Here is a 19897-nt window from a genome sequence, read left to right on the forward strand (position 1 = left end):
CATCCATACCACGGAGCAGCATGACCACATTGGGAGGAAGAAATTCGGCTTATAGATGCCATCACATCGGATTTACATGATGTGTTATTAAGTGAGCAAATCAAATTTTGGGGCAATATATGTAGCATGATCTCATGAACCAAGGACAAGAGAGGGAGAAAGAGAGAGACAGGGAACACGAAAAGAAGAAAGTGAAGGAGAGGAGTAAGGACAGAAAAGATGGTAGGAAGAACAAAGGACAGAAACCAGAGGGAGGGAGAAGGGGACGGGAGGAGGGGACCAAGCAGTTCAGAAGGTGTATCCCCATGGCACCTGGGGTGGTTTGGGGACCAAGAAAGTTAGCATCCTTAATCGGCAGCCTTAGTCTTCCTGTCTCTGTCCAGATGAATCTGCGGACCCCTCCTTCAGAACCATGGGACTTGGCATCCCTGTGTATATTTCTCATTGCATTTTATTCCCGAAGCCCTGGGTCCCCCATCCATGGGAGAGCAGCCCAGCCCTTCCAGGCAGGACTCAGCTTGACCACTGATGCAGGTGGTGGTCCCAGACACCACCGCCCACCCCCGCCACAACTGGGATGAGCAGCCGACACCTCCTCCTCCTCCATCGGGTGTCGCCCCCACCCCCAGCCAGCCCCTCCAGATCTTTGATCTCAAATAAAGGACCCAGTGGCTCGCCTTATCTGGCTGGAGATCCCTATCTGTTGGAGTATTTTTCTCCTCCCAAGTTTATTAGCAGAGCGTGTAGCATCAAGCAGATAACCTCTGATGCTGTTTTCCTAATCATTTATGGAGACCTCGTGCTCAGGATAGATTTCATTAGGCTGGGGCGATAGAGACTGTCACAGTCCTTATTACCTGTCATAGTAAGTTGGCTGGCACGCTGAGAAGCAAGATTTCATTAGATGCTATCCAGAAAGGATATTGCTGGGATGCAGACAGCGATATTATTCCTGTCTTCTTCCTCTTTCTGTGCGTGAGGGACCTTCCGGTGCCTGGTACCTGCACTCCTTCACTGCATCCCTGGGAATCACGTCCCCAGGCTGGGAGCATCCAGGACAGAAATACAAATATTGTCCAGCAAGGGTGACAGGCTGGCTTTTCTTACCAGAGCATCCTTCTCTTCTAGCCTGGAGTTTTATCTATGAAGCACTTGATGCCGAGGAAAGTGCACTAGAGCCAAGTCCATTATTCTGCTCCCAGTGTCCCTCTTGAGCGTCATCCAGCTTCCTTTGCTTTTGCTTTTTTTTTACCCCCTGAATTCATCCTTGCCTCTATTTTGGACACACTGATGCTTCCTCGGGAGGTGGGGGCGGGGGGCGGAGCAGAGGAAGAAAATCTAACGAAGGGTGAATGTACAAACCCTGTATTTTCATAGAGCTCTGATTTTTAAAATAAAAAAAAGTATTCGAAGAGAAAGGTTGAGACTTGAATGGAACGAGATTGGTGAGTTCTTTCCAGAGTTCACGTCTCTGTTCGATTTCCAGCACGGACAGCCCTGTCCATTTGGTGTCTGGATCACTCAGTCATTCATTCACTCATCAGCACGTGCTTGCTGGCTGCCACCTATATGTTGGCTGCTCAGCCGTTGTTCTGGAAACCAGGAATGCAGTGCAGAGTTGGACAGGACCTCTGGCTTACAGAGGGAGAGTAAGTGAACAAGTCATGAAGAGCTAAAAAGTTCAGATGCCAGGGGAATGCCATAAAGGAGACACACGGAATGAAGATTGATGAGGACAATGACTTTATATGGGGTGCAGTTGAAATGAGTGGCAGACACCTATTATAGAAATGCTCATATCCTATGGAAGGCCAAATTCTAGCCCTGTCCCTCTACCATGATAAAAGTCACCAGAGCGCTCTGAGTTCCAGTTTGATTATCATGAGACAGCAACGTGAGATAGTTCCTAGAAGCTGTCTACAGTCCCATTGACTACAAGTCCCATTATTTATTTTTATTGGAGTATAGTTGATTTGTGGCTTCCCAGGTGGCGTTGTGGTAAACAACCTGCTTGCCAACGCAGGAGAGTTAGGAGATGCAAGTATGACCCCTGAATCAGGAAGATCTCCTGGAGAAGGGCATGGCAACCCACTCCAGTACTCATGTCTGGAAAATCCCTTGGACAGAGGAGCCTGGTGGGCTACAGTCCATGGGGTCACAAAGAGACACAACTGAAGTGGCTTAGTACACACACACATAGTTGATTTATAATGTGTTAATTTCTGCTGTGCAGAAAAGTGATTCAGTTATATCCCTATATATATATTCTTCTTATAATATGCTTTCCCATTTTGGTTTATCCCAGGAGATTGTTTTAGTTGTCTGTGCACTACAGTAGGACCTTGTTTATCCATTCTATACATAGTAGTTTGCATCTGCTCATCCCAAACTCCCAATCCGTCCCTCCCCTAATCCTCCTCTCCCTTGGCAACCACCTTCTGTTCTCTATGTCCTTGAGTCTGTTTTTGTTTCATAGGTAGGTTTATTTGTGTCATATTCTAGATTTCACTTGTAAGTGATATCATATGGTGTTTGTCTTTCTCTGTCTGACTTATTTCACTTAGTATGATCATCCCTGAGTTGCATCCGTGTTGCGGCAAATCCCATTACAGGATTTCTTGAACGCTCTCCTGTGGGACCCAGCTTCATCTCAGCAATGCCATGGCTTTTGCTAAATCACCTGTGTGCGGATGTCCTGCTCAGTGGTTAGTGTCCTGCCCTCCTCCTCTTTGACCCAGAGGCACACTTTGAGAGGGTCTATCTTCCCAACCCCTAGGCTTCCAGGATCCTACCCTCTTCCAGTTTTCTCCTTCCTCACAGAAGCCCTGTAAGCATCCTCAAGACTCAGCCTGCAATCCACGCCTCTTTTTTTATATTTTTTATTTATTTATTTGGTTGTGCTGGGTCTTCCTTGCTGCACAAGGGCTTTCTCTAGTTGCAGTGAGCGGAGGCTACTCTGGTTGTGGTGCTTGGACTTCTCATTGCATTGGGTTCTCTTATTGTGGAGCATGAGCCCTAGGGTGCATGGGCTTCAGAAGTTGTGGCTCCCAGACTCTAGAGCACAAGCTCAATAATTGTGGTGCTCAGACTTAGTTGCTCAGCAGCAATGTGGGATCTTCCTGGATCATGGATGGAATTTGTGTCTCCTGCATTGGCAGGCAGATTCTTTACCACTGAGCCACCCGGGAATCCCTCACATCTCTTCTTGATCTCCACTGCTCCCTCCGTGACCTTGTCTGGTTCCATGGGTGTGATTGCCATCTGTGTGCCGACTCCCACATGTGGATCTCCAAGTTGGATTCCACCGAACCCCACTTCTTTGGTCCAACTGGATGCCCGGCTTGCATGATCTCAAACGTCCTGTCCCAAGCTGAAGTCCATTCCGTCCTCAGCAAGGCATGCTCTGCACATCTTGCCAGGCTCTGCAAAGGGCAGTGTTTCCTTTTTGGTACAGCCTTTCCTTTTCCCCTGGAGTGAATTGCCTCTTTCTGTGTGTTTGCTCAGTCTCCTGTGTGCTCATCACTCTCTTATTTCAAACTTTATGCCAGAGCATTAAAATTTCTCTCAAGACCATCAGACTCCTCGGAGGATGTTTTCATTCCATTTTCCTCTGAGACATCCTGCCTGGAGCCCAGTGTCATCTTCCAGTCCAGGATGGTTGCCCCAGAGGCTGGATGCTAAACTGGGTCTAGAAATGCCCTTTACCATCATCTTAGGAATCCCCTTGACACCACTCTGTACTTTGTGGGATTTGCTTCTTCCCAGACCCTGAAATTTTCTTTTTCTTGATGTACAGCATGTGTGTAAGGAAGCCGGGGATATATCTTCCCATGAAATGCAAGTGGATTTTCCGACCCTGTGTAGTCCTTGGAGATCACTTTGTGGTTTCAGCTTCACCTCTGGACTTGACCACCCTAAGGAAGGTCCAGGCTTTCAGGGACCCAGCTGATGTCAGGGACCCAGAACTTTCTCCAGGGAACCTCTCCCTCCTCCCTGGAAGTTCAGCTCTTCTCTCTGCTCAATCTGGTAATTAGGAGAAGCAAGGGAAATAGTGGGCAAGTGAGAACACCTGTTGAAGTGAAGAGTGGATGAATGATCAAGCTGCCCGAGGCTATTCTAGTGGGAGTCAAGGTGAGATAAGACCATTGGCCAACCCTTATTTCTGGTAGCTGGTGGAGATGTAAGCTTAAAAAAAACATGGAAATCCAAGCAGATAGAGTCCTGTCTACGAGGACTTTTCCACAGGACACCTGCTTCATGGAGATCACTGAACCAGGAGCTTGGCCGAGAATCATCACTTTCATTCATTCGGCAAACAGTCCTTGAGCATCGCATGTCGGCTGTGTGACGGCTAAGTACACAGCAGTGAGCCAGGCTGTGAATATAGTCTATGGACAATGACAATGACAATAAAAGCTACACCGTGAACATTTGTTCTCAGTGTAGCATATTCTGGGCCCGGTACCTGGCAGGCATCTGTCGTCTTATTTAAGCCCCTGCCCACCTCTGACTCCTCCTGTCCTATCGCCCTTCCTCCAGCCACACTGACCTCCTCTCTGTGACCCAGACATCCCCCTCTCTGCTCTTTCCTGAGAATGCCTGGCCCCCAGATAATGACAGAGCTGGCTTACTGTTGTTATGGGAGTCTCTCCCGGCTGCCCTGCCTGAATGGACTTCATCACCCTGCTCTGGCATTCTCTGCCACTCACCCCCTTTAGTGATGCCACTTGCTCATTGTTGTCTGCATCCCAAGTGGAGGTCTGCACTCTCAGGACATTGCCTGACACAGAGCAGGTACTCAACAAGTGATGCTTGGGAACTTTGAATGAATGAATGAATGAATGAACAGAGATACTCAGGAACTTTGAATGAATGAATATGGATGAATGAATGAATAAATGCAGTAAAGACCTAGTAAGACTCCATTAATTGGTCCTGTAACATTACCAGGATAACTGATGGTAAGTTCCAGGCCATTCTTGGTAAGTGTCTATTGAATGTGTGAGTGGTGACAGCAATCAGCTCTCACTGTAACCTGTGGGATGCAAGTCCCCTCACAGATGCAGGACCTGAGGTTAGACAGCATGGTCCAGGTCCCCTGGAGGCCTGACTCCAGAACCCTAGTGTTTCTCTAGGGAACCGGTGAGCAGAGTCCAGTCGCTCTAACTGCTTCCATTTCCTGTGTGGGTTACATCCTCATCTTATTACAAGTAGCAGTTATAATCTCAGTGCATGAGCAAAACTGTCCACATTTAAAATTCATCTGCAAATGCTACTGTTGTTTTAAATTCCTCCTGTGCGGGAAACAAAGGCTCCCAGGCTTAAGGCCATTATTGACATGCACACTGCTGATAGAAACAAACTTACCCTGCAGCTCATAAAACTGCTTTGCCTCCATGTCAAATGCTTCCTTTGCATGTTTTGGATTTAGTTGTTGTGTATGGATAGCAGGGACATCTCAAGCTGACCTTCTGAGTTCATTCAGTGTCTTGATTTCTCCTACGATGCATGCCTGGGATATTGATCGACACTCACGGCTTTCTCAGCTCTGTGGAACCCAGGGGCCTGATTTGAGGATCTGTACATGCCGTAGTTTAGTTCCATGAATCTCACTGTTTTTTTCTGTGGAGTTGATATTAACAGCACCTGTAAATGACCCCCACCCACTCTCATCTCATCCCACCCCGCATCCATACCCCCAACCCCATCACCAAGGTGCCTGGGAGCTTATTACTCTGAGTGTTACATGCCCGTCTGTCCCAGCCAAACGACCAAACCTTTGGCAGCAGGAAACCTACGTCCCTTTTGAACAGTTACCCATCCCCTGAAATAGGTGTGTTTGCTGCCATGTTAACTCACCCCCTGGACATTTCATCCCTGGATGACAGGCCCCTTCTTCTGACAGTAGGACTGTTGGTCTCCCTAGGAGTCAGAGTCCCTCTCAAGTCTAATGTGTTCTGTAGGAAACCGTGAAGGTCTCAGCCTCCCCATGTGCTGGCGGTGGCCCCCAAAATGAGCCTCGCTGAAGCTGTCGCCTAGATTCTGCAAGAATTCAGCACTGCCAATTTTAACTGTTAATTTTAGCTATCTATTCTGATTGCCCAAATGGCCCAGCTTGCAAGTAGCCTACGAAAACGAACTCCTGATTTGCGCTTGAAGCCAGAAACGAAGTTGTTACTGCCAGCTTGGCTGTGTTTTAACAGCCTGCGATGGAGTTTTTGGTTGTTTTTCATTCTGCCGGTTGAAAACTATCTTTGACTCAAGTGGTTCAATGGTGGTGTTATTTATATAATCCCTGTATGTTCTCTAGCTGTTTTGTCTCCCCCCACCCCCCGCCACAACCCCATTTCATGATTTATTGTCGCTCTTGTTTTTGCTTTGAAAGGAACAATTTTGAGCCTGTGAAGACTGAGCTGGATTCAAGAATGGTCGAGTTAATTTGCTGGGTTCTATTCACTTCCCCAGCTCTTAAAAACCTCATTGGAAATATGTGCGAATGAAATGCATGTGAATGAACACTATGGAAATATCAGGCTACTTCTCGCTTTTAGTCGGTGCTGGGGAAGCCAAGCCTTTCCCTCTTTCCGACTAATGGAAGTTTTCAAGTGAGAAATAGAAGCTGTTAAGACAGCTCTCACTGGCTTATTTATGATATCCAACTCTTCTCTTTATTATTCTCCAGCCACCTGGAGAATCTATTCCTCCAGAACTGAGAATCCTAAATGTAAATCTCAGTTTAACAGATGGACTCTTTCTTGTCTGTCATATGCTTAGTTGTGTCTGACTTTTTCGACCCCATGGACTGTAACCTGTCAGGCTCCTCTGTCCATGGGATTCTCCAGGCAAGAATACTGGAGTGGGTTGCCATGCCCTCCTCCAGGGGATCTTCCCAATCCAGGCATCGAACCCACTTTTCTTACATCTCCTGCATTGGCAGCCGGGCTCTTTACTAGTGCTACCCTCATACATCAGTCCAATCTCATCAGCCTCTCCATTCTCTGCCAGATGAGGGGTGCTTTTCACTTTTTACAAAGAGCATCAAACCCAACCCAAATCCATTCCATCTTGCCCAAAGGAAGGAAAAAAAATGAGAACTGATTTAGACCCTGAGAATGTTGGGGCTTGTTAAAAGAATGAATATCAATGCCCCACACCCCCTGATAACTTAGACATTAATTCTGTTGTCTTTTTCCCTCTGTAAACGTTCACTCTTCTGTCTTTTTTCATCATCCAAAAGGCTCAGGTTGAAGCTAAGAAAGAACATGAAGGTGCAGTGCAGCTGCTAGAGGTAAGTGAGCCAGCCCTGCTGGCTTCCCGGGGGTGAGTGAGCTCAGGGCATGCTGTGTTAATGCTTTGTAAAGTAGTAACCGACCTTTACTGAGTGCCCACTGGGTACCCATTACTCCTGCTGCTTACATATCCTCCCATGTCGTCCTGGCAAGCAGACTATCAGATTGGTATCATTATGAGTCCCATTTTTACATGTGAGGAAGTGGGGCCCAGAGAGGTTAAGCAGTTTTCCTGTGGCCACACAGCCAGCATCAGAACTGCGGGTCTCAGAGGTGGTCTGCTCTCCTCTGATTGGATGGGAAGCAGGCAGGGCGAGCCTGCTTCTTTGCAGGAGAAAGGGAAGTGGATCATTCCTACCAGTGTCAGGTGAGTGAGGGTAATTTAAGGAACAGCGCTAAGCCTGAGGAAGTACCTGGCATCTGGGGAGGCGTTTGCAGATTTAGAGAAAGGATGGAGAAGGGAGTTGCAGCAGTGAACTCAGTCAAGGAGCGGCCACGGGCACTGTCCTCATGAGCGCAGTGGGAGTCACCCTCCCCAGCCACCCGGAGGCCTTTCTCACCAGCTCTGATGGTGGGGGCTTGGCAGGAGACGGGTGACGTGTCAGAATCACTCTTCTGCCCCCAGTTGGTGGCCTCCCGTATTCTCGGGAGTGGAGGAAACTCCTGGGGTCCCCCGGGGGCCTTTGCAGTCTGCATGCCTCATACATAATAAATGGACATAAGGAATCTCCCTGTTGAAGACAGAGGTCCCCCAATTACTGACCCCTCACTCAAGACACAACAGCAGGAGGGGGTGGCTGCACAGTATGGGGTGGCCCCACAAGCCCTCCTCCCCTAGTTCTATTCCATCCAGAAAGGCCAGGAGGGCCTCTCCCCTGAGCCTGCGTCTCTGCATATGGGAAACGCCTGTCCTCTTTAAGATGACCTTGTCTCTTGTCCCCCGGGCAGCTGCACGACCACTTAAAACAGAATATGTGCATCTCTTATATTGCCTTTTAAAATCTATTCCTCCCCCAGGAAATGGTTTCATCATTATCATCATATATATTAAAATTGATTTTTTTGAAAGCGTCCATTAGCTAATGAATATCTGGAGGGCTGGGAGTGATAAATAGCAGGTGGGAAAATATATAACCCGGGAGAGTGGAAACAGACCTCCCAATGGCCATACATCTCCCTGAAACGGCATTTCATTCCCCTCGCAGAATCACCCACCGCTGTTTGATTTGCATAGTCTTCTGGCTGGAGGTCCAGTTTCTTTTCTTCCCCTCACCCCAAGCTCATCGATTTGATGGTCTGTGTTGTTTTAATCCGCCTTCTGAGCTGCCGCCCTGTGACAGGCCCGCTGAGGTCACGTCACCCGGGGCTGGTGCAGGGTGCAGGCCCCAACACGTTGGGGGCGGGTATAATGTGCTTTGGTTGGGAAAACAGAGAAGGCCACACAGATGGGCTGAGAACCTGGGTTTTCTTTTATTCACAACGTCTTCCTGTCATTGTGTTTTGCTTTGCTCTTTACCCAGAACACGCTGGACAGCATGCAGGTATTTTAGCGAGTGATGTCCTCCCCTCCCATGTGCTTGGTGAAGTTTTGTTCCATGAGTGGACCGGCCATGTGCCCCTGGGCCAGCTCCATCTCCCTCTTCTTCTGAACATGGGCAGCTTCTGATGCAGTCCTGGGTGCCTGGCTCTCCCTGGGGTGGGGGAAGCCGAGGAGCTCCTCGTGGGAGTTCTGCCCCAGGGAGACGCTTTAATCCAGGCATTGGGGCCCAGGGTTCTGTCCACTGTGAGTGATGAGCGAGCCCAGCGAAGCCGGCTTCCATCCTCAGGCTGGAAGGATGTTCTGTGAATTCAGATGACCGCGGGGAGGAGAATTGTCAGGATGATTCTGGCCTTGGGCCAGCCGCATGCTTGCACGGCCGAGAGCCCAGAATTCAGTGGGTCATCAGTATTCACGCCTTGCACCTGAGTGGTCCCCTTGCTCTCCTGTGTCATGGGCGGGCAGTGGCTTCTCCAGCAGTGGAGGGGCTCTTCCTTATTCTTCTCACAGGCAGCCACCTGGGGAAGAAGGGAGATGAACTGTCTCTCCAAACAGGGTTTTGAGCCTTTTCTAAAACTCTGAGTTTGGCCGTGAATTTGTAGAACTGATGATGACTTTACTCACTCTTGGGTTGTTCTCAACATGGGCTTTCCGGACCCTCAGTATCGGTATCACCTGGGAGCTCGTTAGAACACAGATCCTCAGTTTCTGCCTGCGACCTGCTGGAGCAGAAATCCGGGGTGGGGCACAGATGTCTGTGTTTTAACCAACCCTCCCAGGCAGTTTAAGAAGCGTTGTTTAGAGAGCCTGCTAGGCTGGTTACAGGAAGGAGAAGTAGCTGAAGGAGTAGGGCGCTGGGAATCTTGGCCAATCCTGGCTCAGCGCCTTCGTAACTGGAAGTGTTGACCAAGAACAGCCTGAGCGAGTCCCCGCCACCGGGTCCTCAGGAGCATCTTTAGCAGGAAGTTCATGTTCTCCATGCCTGACTTCAGTGAGCCCCTCTACTGAGCAGAAAGACCCACTTCCTGGCACAGCTAGGGATAACAGAGTGATAGAGAAGGGCTGCCCTGGAAGTAGTGTTAGGTTAAAACCCCTCGGAACACTCACATGCACACATCTGGTTCTGTGGACGTCTCAGTCCTGTTTTCTGATGAGTGAGCAGCCAGGATGTTTGCGGGTGAGAGGAGGGGTCTTTATTCCTGGTCAGGACACCTGAGGACTGATTCGGGCTGGCTTGGCGGGCTGAGCAAAGACAAGGATCAAGAGTCAACTGAAAACACCTTTCCAGAATTGGGATGGAGAGCTCTGCTTGCAAACCCAACAACCTAAGAGCAGGTGGTAGTTACGTAGCTTCCTCGACGCTTTGTAAAGTTCAGGACAAAGAAGCAAAAGAAAATAGCCGTAACAACAACAGTGCCAACGGCAGTGTCTATTGAATCCTTCTCAGCTGGGCATTGTTCAGAATGCATCTGTGGGTTACCTAGGAGATGACAGTCATATTGTCCCTCTCATCTCCATGACAACCGGGGGAACTGAGGCATCGTCAGGAGAAATGACTTCCCAAAGCCTCAGGGGCAGATGGCCAGGGGCAGAATCTGGATGCCAACCCCAGGAGTTTGGCGCCAGAATCCAAAATCTCCACCACTGTGTGGCAGCATCCTCTGACCTCGGGATCCTGACCTCCCTGCAAGCCAGGGTCAGCTCTCCTGCCACCAAAAGGTGGATTGGCTCCCGCAGCAGCCAGACTCAGAAACACTGGGCAAACAGCTCACCCTGAGCTCTGGGCATCAGCAGAGACAGGAGCGCACATCATGTGGTCACGAGTGACAAGTGTGATGGAATTTAATCCTTTTAATACCGCCCAGGTAGGTTGATAGCATCCTCCTCATTTCATTGAGGAGACAACCAAGGCACAGAGATGCTGACCTACCTGCCAAGGACACACAGCTCCTAAGAGCAGAGCAAGGGCCCTGAGGGTCCACAGGTAACACCACATCAAGTTGCTGAGAAAGTCAAGTGCAAAGAAGAAATGGTCCATGACTGTAGGGCTGATAAATCATAACACCTGCTGGGCTGGGAGGCAGTGAGCTCCGGGATCCATTGCAGGGGGCATCTTCGCCCGTAATGAGCTGGTACCCACCTGTGTGTCTCAGTACTGAGGCTTTGTGTGTGCGCCTCGTGTGGTTTGTGGCTAATTATTCAGGGCTCCTAGGGTTTGTTGGCCACTTCCTGGACCAAGACGTCCACCTGCAGGTGATGCCAGAAGGAACCTGAACAGGTTCCCTTCATCCCCGAGTCTCATCCAAGAGCAGTTAGGGCCCTGAATCTCAAGGTGGGGGTCAGCATCTGGGCTGCCCAGTGACTTTTATGGGTCCTGGGCTCCTTTTGCTTTCATAGGGCCCTTCCTCCCTTAAGATATTAAAAATTATATTTTACATCTGCTTGGGTACAAAGACGAATGTAATCCAGCTTGGATTCATTATTATACGTATTCATTTCCCCCCTGATTTTAAAGGACATTAAAATGAAAACTTTGCCACAGGTCCCTAAACAAGGCCTCAGGTACCATGCTGCTGCCTGTCTTATGTTAAGATAATCAGTGATCATCTGATGAGGAAGTGTTCTTGTGGTTAAATAAATCTGTTTTGTCCCATCAAACAGATGACCTTAGTCTCTGATCTCTTGGTCTCTTGGTGTAAGTCAGGTTAGGCGCAGGTGTATTGTAGTAACAAACACCAAAATATTGCACTCTGCACAAGGGTTCATTTCTTGCCACTGCAGATATAGGAATCCTCCATGAAGCTTCCCTCCACATGGTAACTCAGGGATCCAGGATCCCTGTATCTTGAGGCTGTGCCAGCCAGAGCATATGGCTTCCTGATCACCGTGGTGTCAGGGAGAGCTCTTCTGTGTCTCAGCTATAGAGGCAACAGGTGTCACCTCTGTTTCTGGGTCACCAGCCAGAGCTAGTGACCTGCAGGAGAGGCTAGGAAGAGCAGTCACCCTGAGTGGGGGTGCTGTGGCATGGCTCTGCCACGTCTGAATTCTGGAGTCCGTACAAGGCAGTGCAATTTTGCTACTAAAGTGTGACAATATTAGCCAAGTTGAGAATCTGAGAAGTGCTCAGATAAAGAAGCTTGAACTGAATGTTCTGCATTTTAATCTCTTAAGAATTCTCTTTCCCCCAGTAATTGTGGTGGGCATGGGTTCTCTGCCTCCTGGGAATAACCTTGGCAACCCTGTACCCATGAGTCTTAGCAGGAAGACAAGGTTGTTAGGAACAAAGAAACTGGGATGCTCAGGTGTTTGGGGGTTCAGCTGACTCCAGCTTCATCTCCCTAATGCTCCCCATCTCACTGCAGTTGGTACCTTGAGGGCAAAAGCCACAGTCAACAGGCAGCCCTGGGTTCTGAGGTCCCACTTGTGAAATGTATTTATCTGCACACAGGGCATCTCTGTGCCGAATGCATGTCTGTACAGAAGCAAAAGACTCTAATGATCCAGACCCACTGGTGCAGAATTCACTACGTTTTAGTTGGATTTGATAAAGGCATTCATCATGTGAACTAAAACAAATGTTTAAGACAGTTGTGTTTTAATAATGCTCAATCAATACACATTATAGGATGCAAAACATTAAAGAGTCATCTTCACCAGAGTCTCCCTTTGGTTATTACTTTGTTACATTTTAGTATCAAGATGACATCATCCTGTAAAGATTCTAGAGTTCAGAGCAGTCACTTGTCCTGGAATCCAGAGCCAGTTTAGATGAATTGATGGGGTTTGTCTGTGTATATGTAGCTACATGCAAGATCTGGTGCAGGTGTAGGTATGAAACTGGCAGTTAGAGGGTATTTCTTAACTGAACATCACCATGAAAGAGGGCTTCCCAGGAGGCACTAGTAGTAAAGAACTCGTCTGCCAATGCAGAAGACAGAAGAGACCTGGGTTTGATCCCTGGGTCAGGAAGATCCCCTGGAGGAGGGCATGGCTACCGCTCCAGTATTCTTGCCTGGAGAATTCCCATGGACAGAGGAGCCTGGTGGGCTACAGTCCAGAGGGTCTCAAAGAATCAGATACAATTGAAGAGATTTGGTAGTGCACCGTGATGCCATCTGAGAAGCAAGGGTGATTGAGTCACTAGTTAACTGACTTCTGGTAGTATCCTTTGCCCATAGAGGACAAAAGATCTTAGCTTCTGTTTATGGAGCCCCTACCGTGCCTGTGAGAGTCTGGACTTAATAGTTTGTTATTGTCCTGGAAGGCAAGTTTCTCCCCCATTTTACAGATGAAGAGACTGAGGCCCAATGCGCTTCTGTGACTTGCCTCCAGGTCCCCTGAGTGAATGAGAGGGAGGTCGACAATCTAGACACAGCCCAGAGCCTGGAGTCAGACAGGCTTACATCTGTCCTGCCACTTCCTGGGTATGTGACCTTGGTCTTTAGTCCATCTGGCCTTGTTTTCTCATTCATATAATGGGCTCCACCAACTTACCCCTGGAGTCTCTCTGGCCATCAGCAATCATGCCTAGAAAGCCCCCAGCAGGGCCCAGCACATAGCAGGTTTTCAGTAAATAATAAATAGTGTCACAAAGCTTGTTTACACATAAAGATACTGCACGGAACAGCTTACTCCCGAATCACTGCTACGCAGCGACCCAGCCCTGCTGAGACGCCCCTGACCCCCAGCTTTGCTATGTTAAGTATTGAGAGGTGACCGTGTCCCTGGATTCTCAGAACGGTCCTGGTTTGGACACATTAGAGGGCACAACCCCCCTACTGATTCGCTGCTTTTTACAAAGCCCAGAAGTTTTTCAGATGAAAAATCCAGGGTGGAGGACCTTGGGAGTGCTAGCAGGCACGTCTTTAGATGTATTTTCCTTCATCTTTATAAATACCCACAGCCAAATTTGCAAGTCTCCGCTATTTATCCCAATTAGAGTTTACTTGCCCGATGACTGTGCCATCTGCTCCTGCTGCGGTCAGAAACGCAGCCGCCCTCCGCTCCTGATGCTGCAGGTGGTGGGTCTCTGGGGTGGGAGAAGCGGAGCCGGGGATGGAGACATGCAAGCAGCCGGGTTAACACATGTGGGTGCGGTTCTGCCCCACCAGCCTTGCCACCCAAGCTGGAGGGATGGTGCCCTGCATCCTGAGGTCAATATTGACATCCCAATAAGCCAGCCAGGGCTGATCAGTGGGGTTGCTGTTTTCTCTCTGCATCAGTTGGAAGTGGTTCCTTCTGGTAGTGGCTCAGGTGTCATGGGAGGGACTCTGCCCCAGCTGCCGGGCTCAGCATCAGAGACCCAGCCTCTGCCATCTGCAGCCAGGCCCTGAGAGTGTGTCCACAGTGGAGGCTCTGGAGGAAAACCTGCCTCCTTCCTGGAAGAGGGAAACAGCAGGAAAGCCTGGGGAAGTCTCCAGAGGGAGCACTCACTTATGAGACATTCTTTGGGTTTCCTGGGTCCCTTTGTCTCATCCACTAGCCATTCGGACCTTCTCTCCCTGAAATTAGTGAGAAAAGGCATCTGGCAGCTGCCTGACTTCTAGGAACCAGCATCCTTGTTGCCTTGAAGCCATGTCCTCAGATACCCAGAGGAGAAACAAAGCGAGGAACTGAAAAGAGGGATAAACACTTAGGTGTGATCACACAGGACTCTTAGAATCTTTGGGGTAGAAATGTGAGGTGAGAGGGGGTTAGCCCTACATCTTCACCACCAGGTCACCATGGAAGCAAGTCTCAGACCACACTGTCACACCTGTGCAGGCGTGTGTTACAAAGCCCTTGTTGATGGGGAGGCAAAAGCAGCACTTTGTCCTTCTCTGCCCTCTTGGGAACCTCCTCCACCAGCACCCACGGAAACTGAGGAGAAGAGTGGGAGTTCAATATCTGCAAAATAGCTCAAAGATATTGTGTGTATCCATTGATGGGGAACCAGGACCCTGCCCCAAGGCTGCACTATTGTTTCTCTTGACTGTTTCTCCCTCCCTTCCCTAATTAACAACTATTGGAATCTGCCTCCTGGAACTCAGGGAAGGTCATGGAGGCTGAATGAAGATTATTTCCTATAAATCAAAGAAACAGGGGACACAAGGCTCCTTTGTGTCCAGGGGCCCCACAGGGCCCTGCTCGGTATCAGCTCCTGCCCAGGGCTCTGTCTCCAGGTGCCTCGAATGCCTGACCCCGTGTGGGCTCCTGAGACCTTGGCCGCTCTTAACCCTCCAGGCTCCTAATCTGATGTCCCCACACACCAGCTACTCATCCACCGCCTTCGAGATTTTTCTCTGTATCTGCCTGCCACCTACACAGTTATTTCATATTTTCTTTAAATCTGTGCACTTTCTAAAATTCTATTTTGAAATAATTTGAGATTCACAAGAAGTTACGAAAATAACACAGATGGTTGCTGCATAACTTCACCCAGCTCCCCATGGATAGCATCGTAGGTGACTGGAGCAGTTGAGACCTGGCAGTAGATGTGGGCACAGTGTCAGTAGCCGAACTACAAACAGTCACTCTTTGTCCTTCCTCTGGTGATAAATTCCATGGGATTTGATGGTGCATATGGAGTCACATACCACCATCAGGAGTACAGATGGCTCCACCCCACCAAAGTCACATCCTCATGTTCCTTTTTTTTTTGTGTGTGTGTGTGGTTGCCCTGGGTCTTCGTTGCTGTGTGCAGGCTTTCTCTGGTTGTGGTGAGTGGGGGCTACTCTTTGTTGTTGTGCACAGGCCTCTCATTGTGGTGATTTCTTTTATTGTAGATCCTGGACTCTAGAGCACAGGCTCAATGATTGTGGCTCACAGGCTTAGTTGCTCCACGGCATGTGGAATCCTCCTGGACCAGGGGTCGAACCCGTGTCCTCTGCATTGGCCTGTGGATTCTTATCCACTGGACCACCAGGGAAATGTTACTTCTTAAAAGTCAGACCCTTCCCCCAACTCCAGACCCTGACAACCTCTGATCAGCTCTCCATCACTTTAATTTTATTATTTCGTAAAAGTTGCATCAATGAAAAATCTGTTTTTTGAGTTAGGTCATTTTTATATACACACAGAGGACATACACATGAAGGATTTGATGGCCAGTTGCATTTTTCTCATGCACATTAAAATGAGAATGTGGCCATTTAAATAGTGTTGTATCCTTCTACAATCACTTCACACCCCCTCACCCCCCACCCCCCACACATACACTACCATGGCAGCTGGTGGCACACCTGGATGGACAGGGGATCTCAGGGCTCTTCTAGTGCCCTTTTAACCCGAGGCTGTTGGCAGCTGCTTTTCCCCACCTGAGGACCTTGGAGCAAAAGCTCCGCCTTGGAGCAAAAGTCTCTTCTTCAGGACTGAGCCCAAAAGAACCAGAGCTCTTGGCCTTGAGGCTTCTGAAATTGCTATCCTGGGTCAGAGCTGCTTCCTGGCAGGTCCTGCATCTTTGTGATGGGGGACCCAGGCGGGGGGCAGATTGCTCCAAGTCCACACCTGTCCCCAGAGGAGCCCAGTGTCTCTTCTGTGCTGTCCTCTGTGGAGACAGCCATCACACCCAAGCTCATTCAGCCTTTTAAAAGAATCTTGCCAATTATTTTAATGAATCAAAGAAATTAATTATAGGTTTGGGATTTGTTAGGTCTATTTTCAGAATTCCATGATCTCAGACATAAATAGCACTTCACTCTGGCCTAAGGAGCTGAAGGCTTAATACAGGTGAAGGGGGAGAGGGAGAAGGGGGGTAGGGAGAAGGAGGAGGAAGACAGCATTGTTCTACCACCGTCCACATCCCTACATGAATCCAGACATCTCTCAAGCCCCAACTTGGTACCAAGCTCTAGTCTGAGTGCTGGGGACACAGTGGGAAAGGAGACAGAAATTCCTGCCCTCACGGAGCTGACATTTTAGTGGAGAAAGTCAAACGATACTCGCAGTTAATAATACAGCAGATGGCATTGTCCATTTATCACAAAGGAAGGGAAACGAGGCAGGACCACCACACAGATGGAACAAGCCACTGCCATGAGGAGTGTGATGCCTGCAAATCAGGGGGTCCTCTCTCTTCACCACTTCAGCAAATGTTTATTGAGCACCTAGGATGTGCCAATATTATGCAAAGCATTGAGAATGTGTCAGGGGACCAGAAAGCACAAGCTTGGTGATTAAATGATCTAAGAGAGAGAGGAGAAATAAGAATAATCAGGGAGCTACTAGAATGGCAGGGGGGAGGGTGCCACGAAGGGAACAGCAGGGAAGGAAGTGTAGGGAGTGTGGATCTCTGTTTCCCAGGAAGGGGAGTATGGCGGGATCACACCCACCCAACAGGAGCAGGCAAAGATGGGGGTGCATGGGGGTGCTGCCCGTGGTACCCTCCCTGTCATGTGTACCCAGGGATGCTCCCACCTCCCTAAATATGCCCGGTGTCTGCAGATGGCAGTGATGTTGCTAACCCAAGCCAGCAGGTAGCAATTCCTTTTAATGCTAAAGCAGGGTGCCCTGGGGTTCTGCAGTTTAGGGGCAGAGGCCTCCACCAGAAAACTGCATCAGTGGAGTTAGCAACTGAGCTGTCCCCAAAGCTTGGCTCTCACCACCTCCTGCTCCAAATTTCAAGCAGCTACAGTGAGGCGTGCCAACCACAAAGTGCCCGGGCTGCACACAGAGCCCAGAACAATCCGCGGTTGGCTGGGATCTGAGTGTTTGCAGGGTTTCTTGGCACCTGTGCTTTCCCACGTTTGCCCTGCGAGAGAACCTGGCCGACGGCCAACCTTCCAATCGACAGAAAGCTTGATCTGCTCAGCCACTGTTCTCACGTGGAGGCAGGAGGCAGGCCCCCCCCCCCACCACACACATGCACACATGTGTGCAAATACACTCAGGCCATACACTTTCACGTGCACACACACACACACTGTCATCCACCCATGCACACACAACACTCAGTCTTGTGCACACACATGCAACGCACAGACACACACAGACACACACTTGGGCGCAGACACATGAGGCCCCAGAAGCCCAGGCCACCTGCTAACCGCGTGTCTGGGTCTCCGTGCGCAGTGCAAGGTGCGGGAGCTGGAGGAGAAATGCCGGACGCAGAGTGAGCAGTTCAGCCTGCTGTCCCGGGATCTGGAGCAATTTCGCCAGCACGCCGGCAAGATCGACCTGCTGGGCAGCAGCTCCGTGGCCTCCCTGGATGTCCCCTCGTCCCCCAGCAAGTCTTTCCCAAGGTTCATGAACGGACTGGCTCCCTCCATTGGAAAAGGTAAGTGCCTCCCTCACTTCCTCCCTCCCTCCCTCCTGCCTCGGCCGTGATGGAGAAGGAGCTGCAGCCAGCAAGCTGGGAACAGCTGGGCACAGCCAGGGGTGTGTGACAGAGCCTCTCACAACACCGAGGGAGCGGCCAGCATAGCAGGACTTGGGATGGTACAAGGGCGGCCAGCGTTTCCCATGCATGCTCGATGCACCACCCTTGATGGGTGTGAATCAGCGTAACCTCCCTCCCACCTGTTCCAAGCCCTGTTCTGCATCTGACACCGGCCAAGATGCCTGGAGGATCACCCAGCCAAGCAGCAAGCTGGGTCTTGGACCCAGGGATCTGGCTCTGGGCTCTGCACTGGGATCTGCCAGGCGGGCTTCTCAACTTCGCCTGTTTCCCTTCTCATCCAGAGACCTCTTGATGACATTGTGATGTACTTGGAACTTCTGTTCCAACAAAGGCAACAGTAGTACCCGCGGTGAATGTTAATGCATTCCCGTCACTTTTGTGTCCAGGAAGGAGAGTGGAGAGCGGGGAGACTTCACTCTGTGTGGTTCTGAGGGATCACTTCTTGATCACGGAAGCATTTAATGTAACCTCAGGGGAAGTTCCCAGGGTAGACAATGAAGTGCGCTGCTCGGTCAGGGAACTTTCTCTCCACTGAAGGTTAAACAGGTCACAGGCCCAGTTGTCTTCTGTAAAGCAGTTGATTTTTTTTTTAATTTAGGGGACATGAGTGCCAGAACCCCACTTTAGAATTCCACAAAAGGGAGGGAATTTCCAGATTTCTCCCAGCTTTTGTCAGAACATAGGATAAGTTCTTCTGGGTGCTTTTTCTTATTAAAATGAGGTGCTGCCGCATGTATCTTGATGAACAATGTTTCTTGGCTTATCCCTCCTTCCCACTCCCTTTCCATCCTGTGCATGTGTTGGGAGAATGCAGAGAGGCCATGAAACCCAAGACGGGGAGAGGGAGGTCTGGACACCCCCCCCAACCACTAAGTTCTGAGTGCAGGGTTCTCCCCCAGCCGTGTTCAGGTACCGAGGCTGCGATGCTTGGCAGACGGCAGGCCCGAGGTGGAGCCGCTCTAGGCAGGGGGACACAGACAAGACACAGGGGGACAGATGAGTGAGTAGGGAGCTGCTCGCTCAGACAGACACGAGCAGTCAGGTGACGAGACAGCAAATGACCCAGGGCCATTTAGGATGATCAGAGAAGACTGCCTCCTGGAAATGAAGTTTAAGCCACGAGCCCTGAGCATGAAACGACTTCTCCATTCCCCACTGGGTGGCTCAGGGCTCACATGAGCTCAGCCATGTGCAATTTTCAGGGTCCCCAGGTCCCCAGCATGGTCGATGAGTCCAGGACTCAGCACAGAGTTGTCCTCCTGGCTCAGAGCTGTTACAGAAACACAGGACGAGCACAGAGTGGGTCCTGAGGGAAAAGAGATGGGGCGTCTGAAGAATCCATGTGCAGGCATCCTATGCCCTCTTCCTCCAGGAAGACCACCTGGAGTGCCCACTATGCAGCCAAAAAAAAAAAAAATGCAGCTATATGCATGCAGTGATGATGTCCAAGGACACCAAGTAGATACAGCATACAGGATCTGTTGGGCACTGGTGATGTGGGCACCTCTGCCCAGCACACACCAGAATTCCAGACTGCCTGAGCTAGGCAGGTGCTCAGTACAAACCAGGTTGGGCCCACAGTCTAGTTACAGGGAAATGCCCCTGTCACCTAGGGAGCCTGTCCCACTGGTGTAGGGAAAGGTTTAGAAGCTGTGTTCCTGGTCGCAGCGCAGCCTGACTTGTCAGCAGACCCTT

The 19897-nt window shown here is 49.9% G+C and overlaps 1 protein-coding gene across 9 annotated transcripts in view; it reads left to right on the top strand.

Annotated features, from left to right (window-relative positions):
• Positions 1 to 19897, top strand: part of RIMBP2 (RIMS binding protein 2) — a 295906-nt gene that overhangs the window by 218434 nt on the left and 57575 nt on the right. For all 9 annotated transcript variants that reach the window (XM_043488869.1, XM_043488854.1, XM_043488861.1 and 6 more), the window contains 2 exons: positions 7238 to 7288; positions 17875 to 18079. In XM_043488869.1, the coding sequence (XP_043344804.1) occupies positions 7238 to 7288; positions 17875 to 18079 (256 nt within the window). The remainder of the gene's footprint in view (positions 1 to 7237; positions 7289 to 17874; positions 18080 to 19897) is intronic.

This window comes from Cervus canadensis, chromosome 1, assembly GCF_019320065.1.
Source record: "Cervus canadensis isolate Bull #8, Minnesota chromosome 1, ASM1932006v1, whole genome shotgun sequence".
In the NCBI taxonomy this organism is placed as follows: Eukaryota; Metazoa; Chordata; class Mammalia; order Artiodactyla; family Cervidae; genus Cervus; species Cervus canadensis.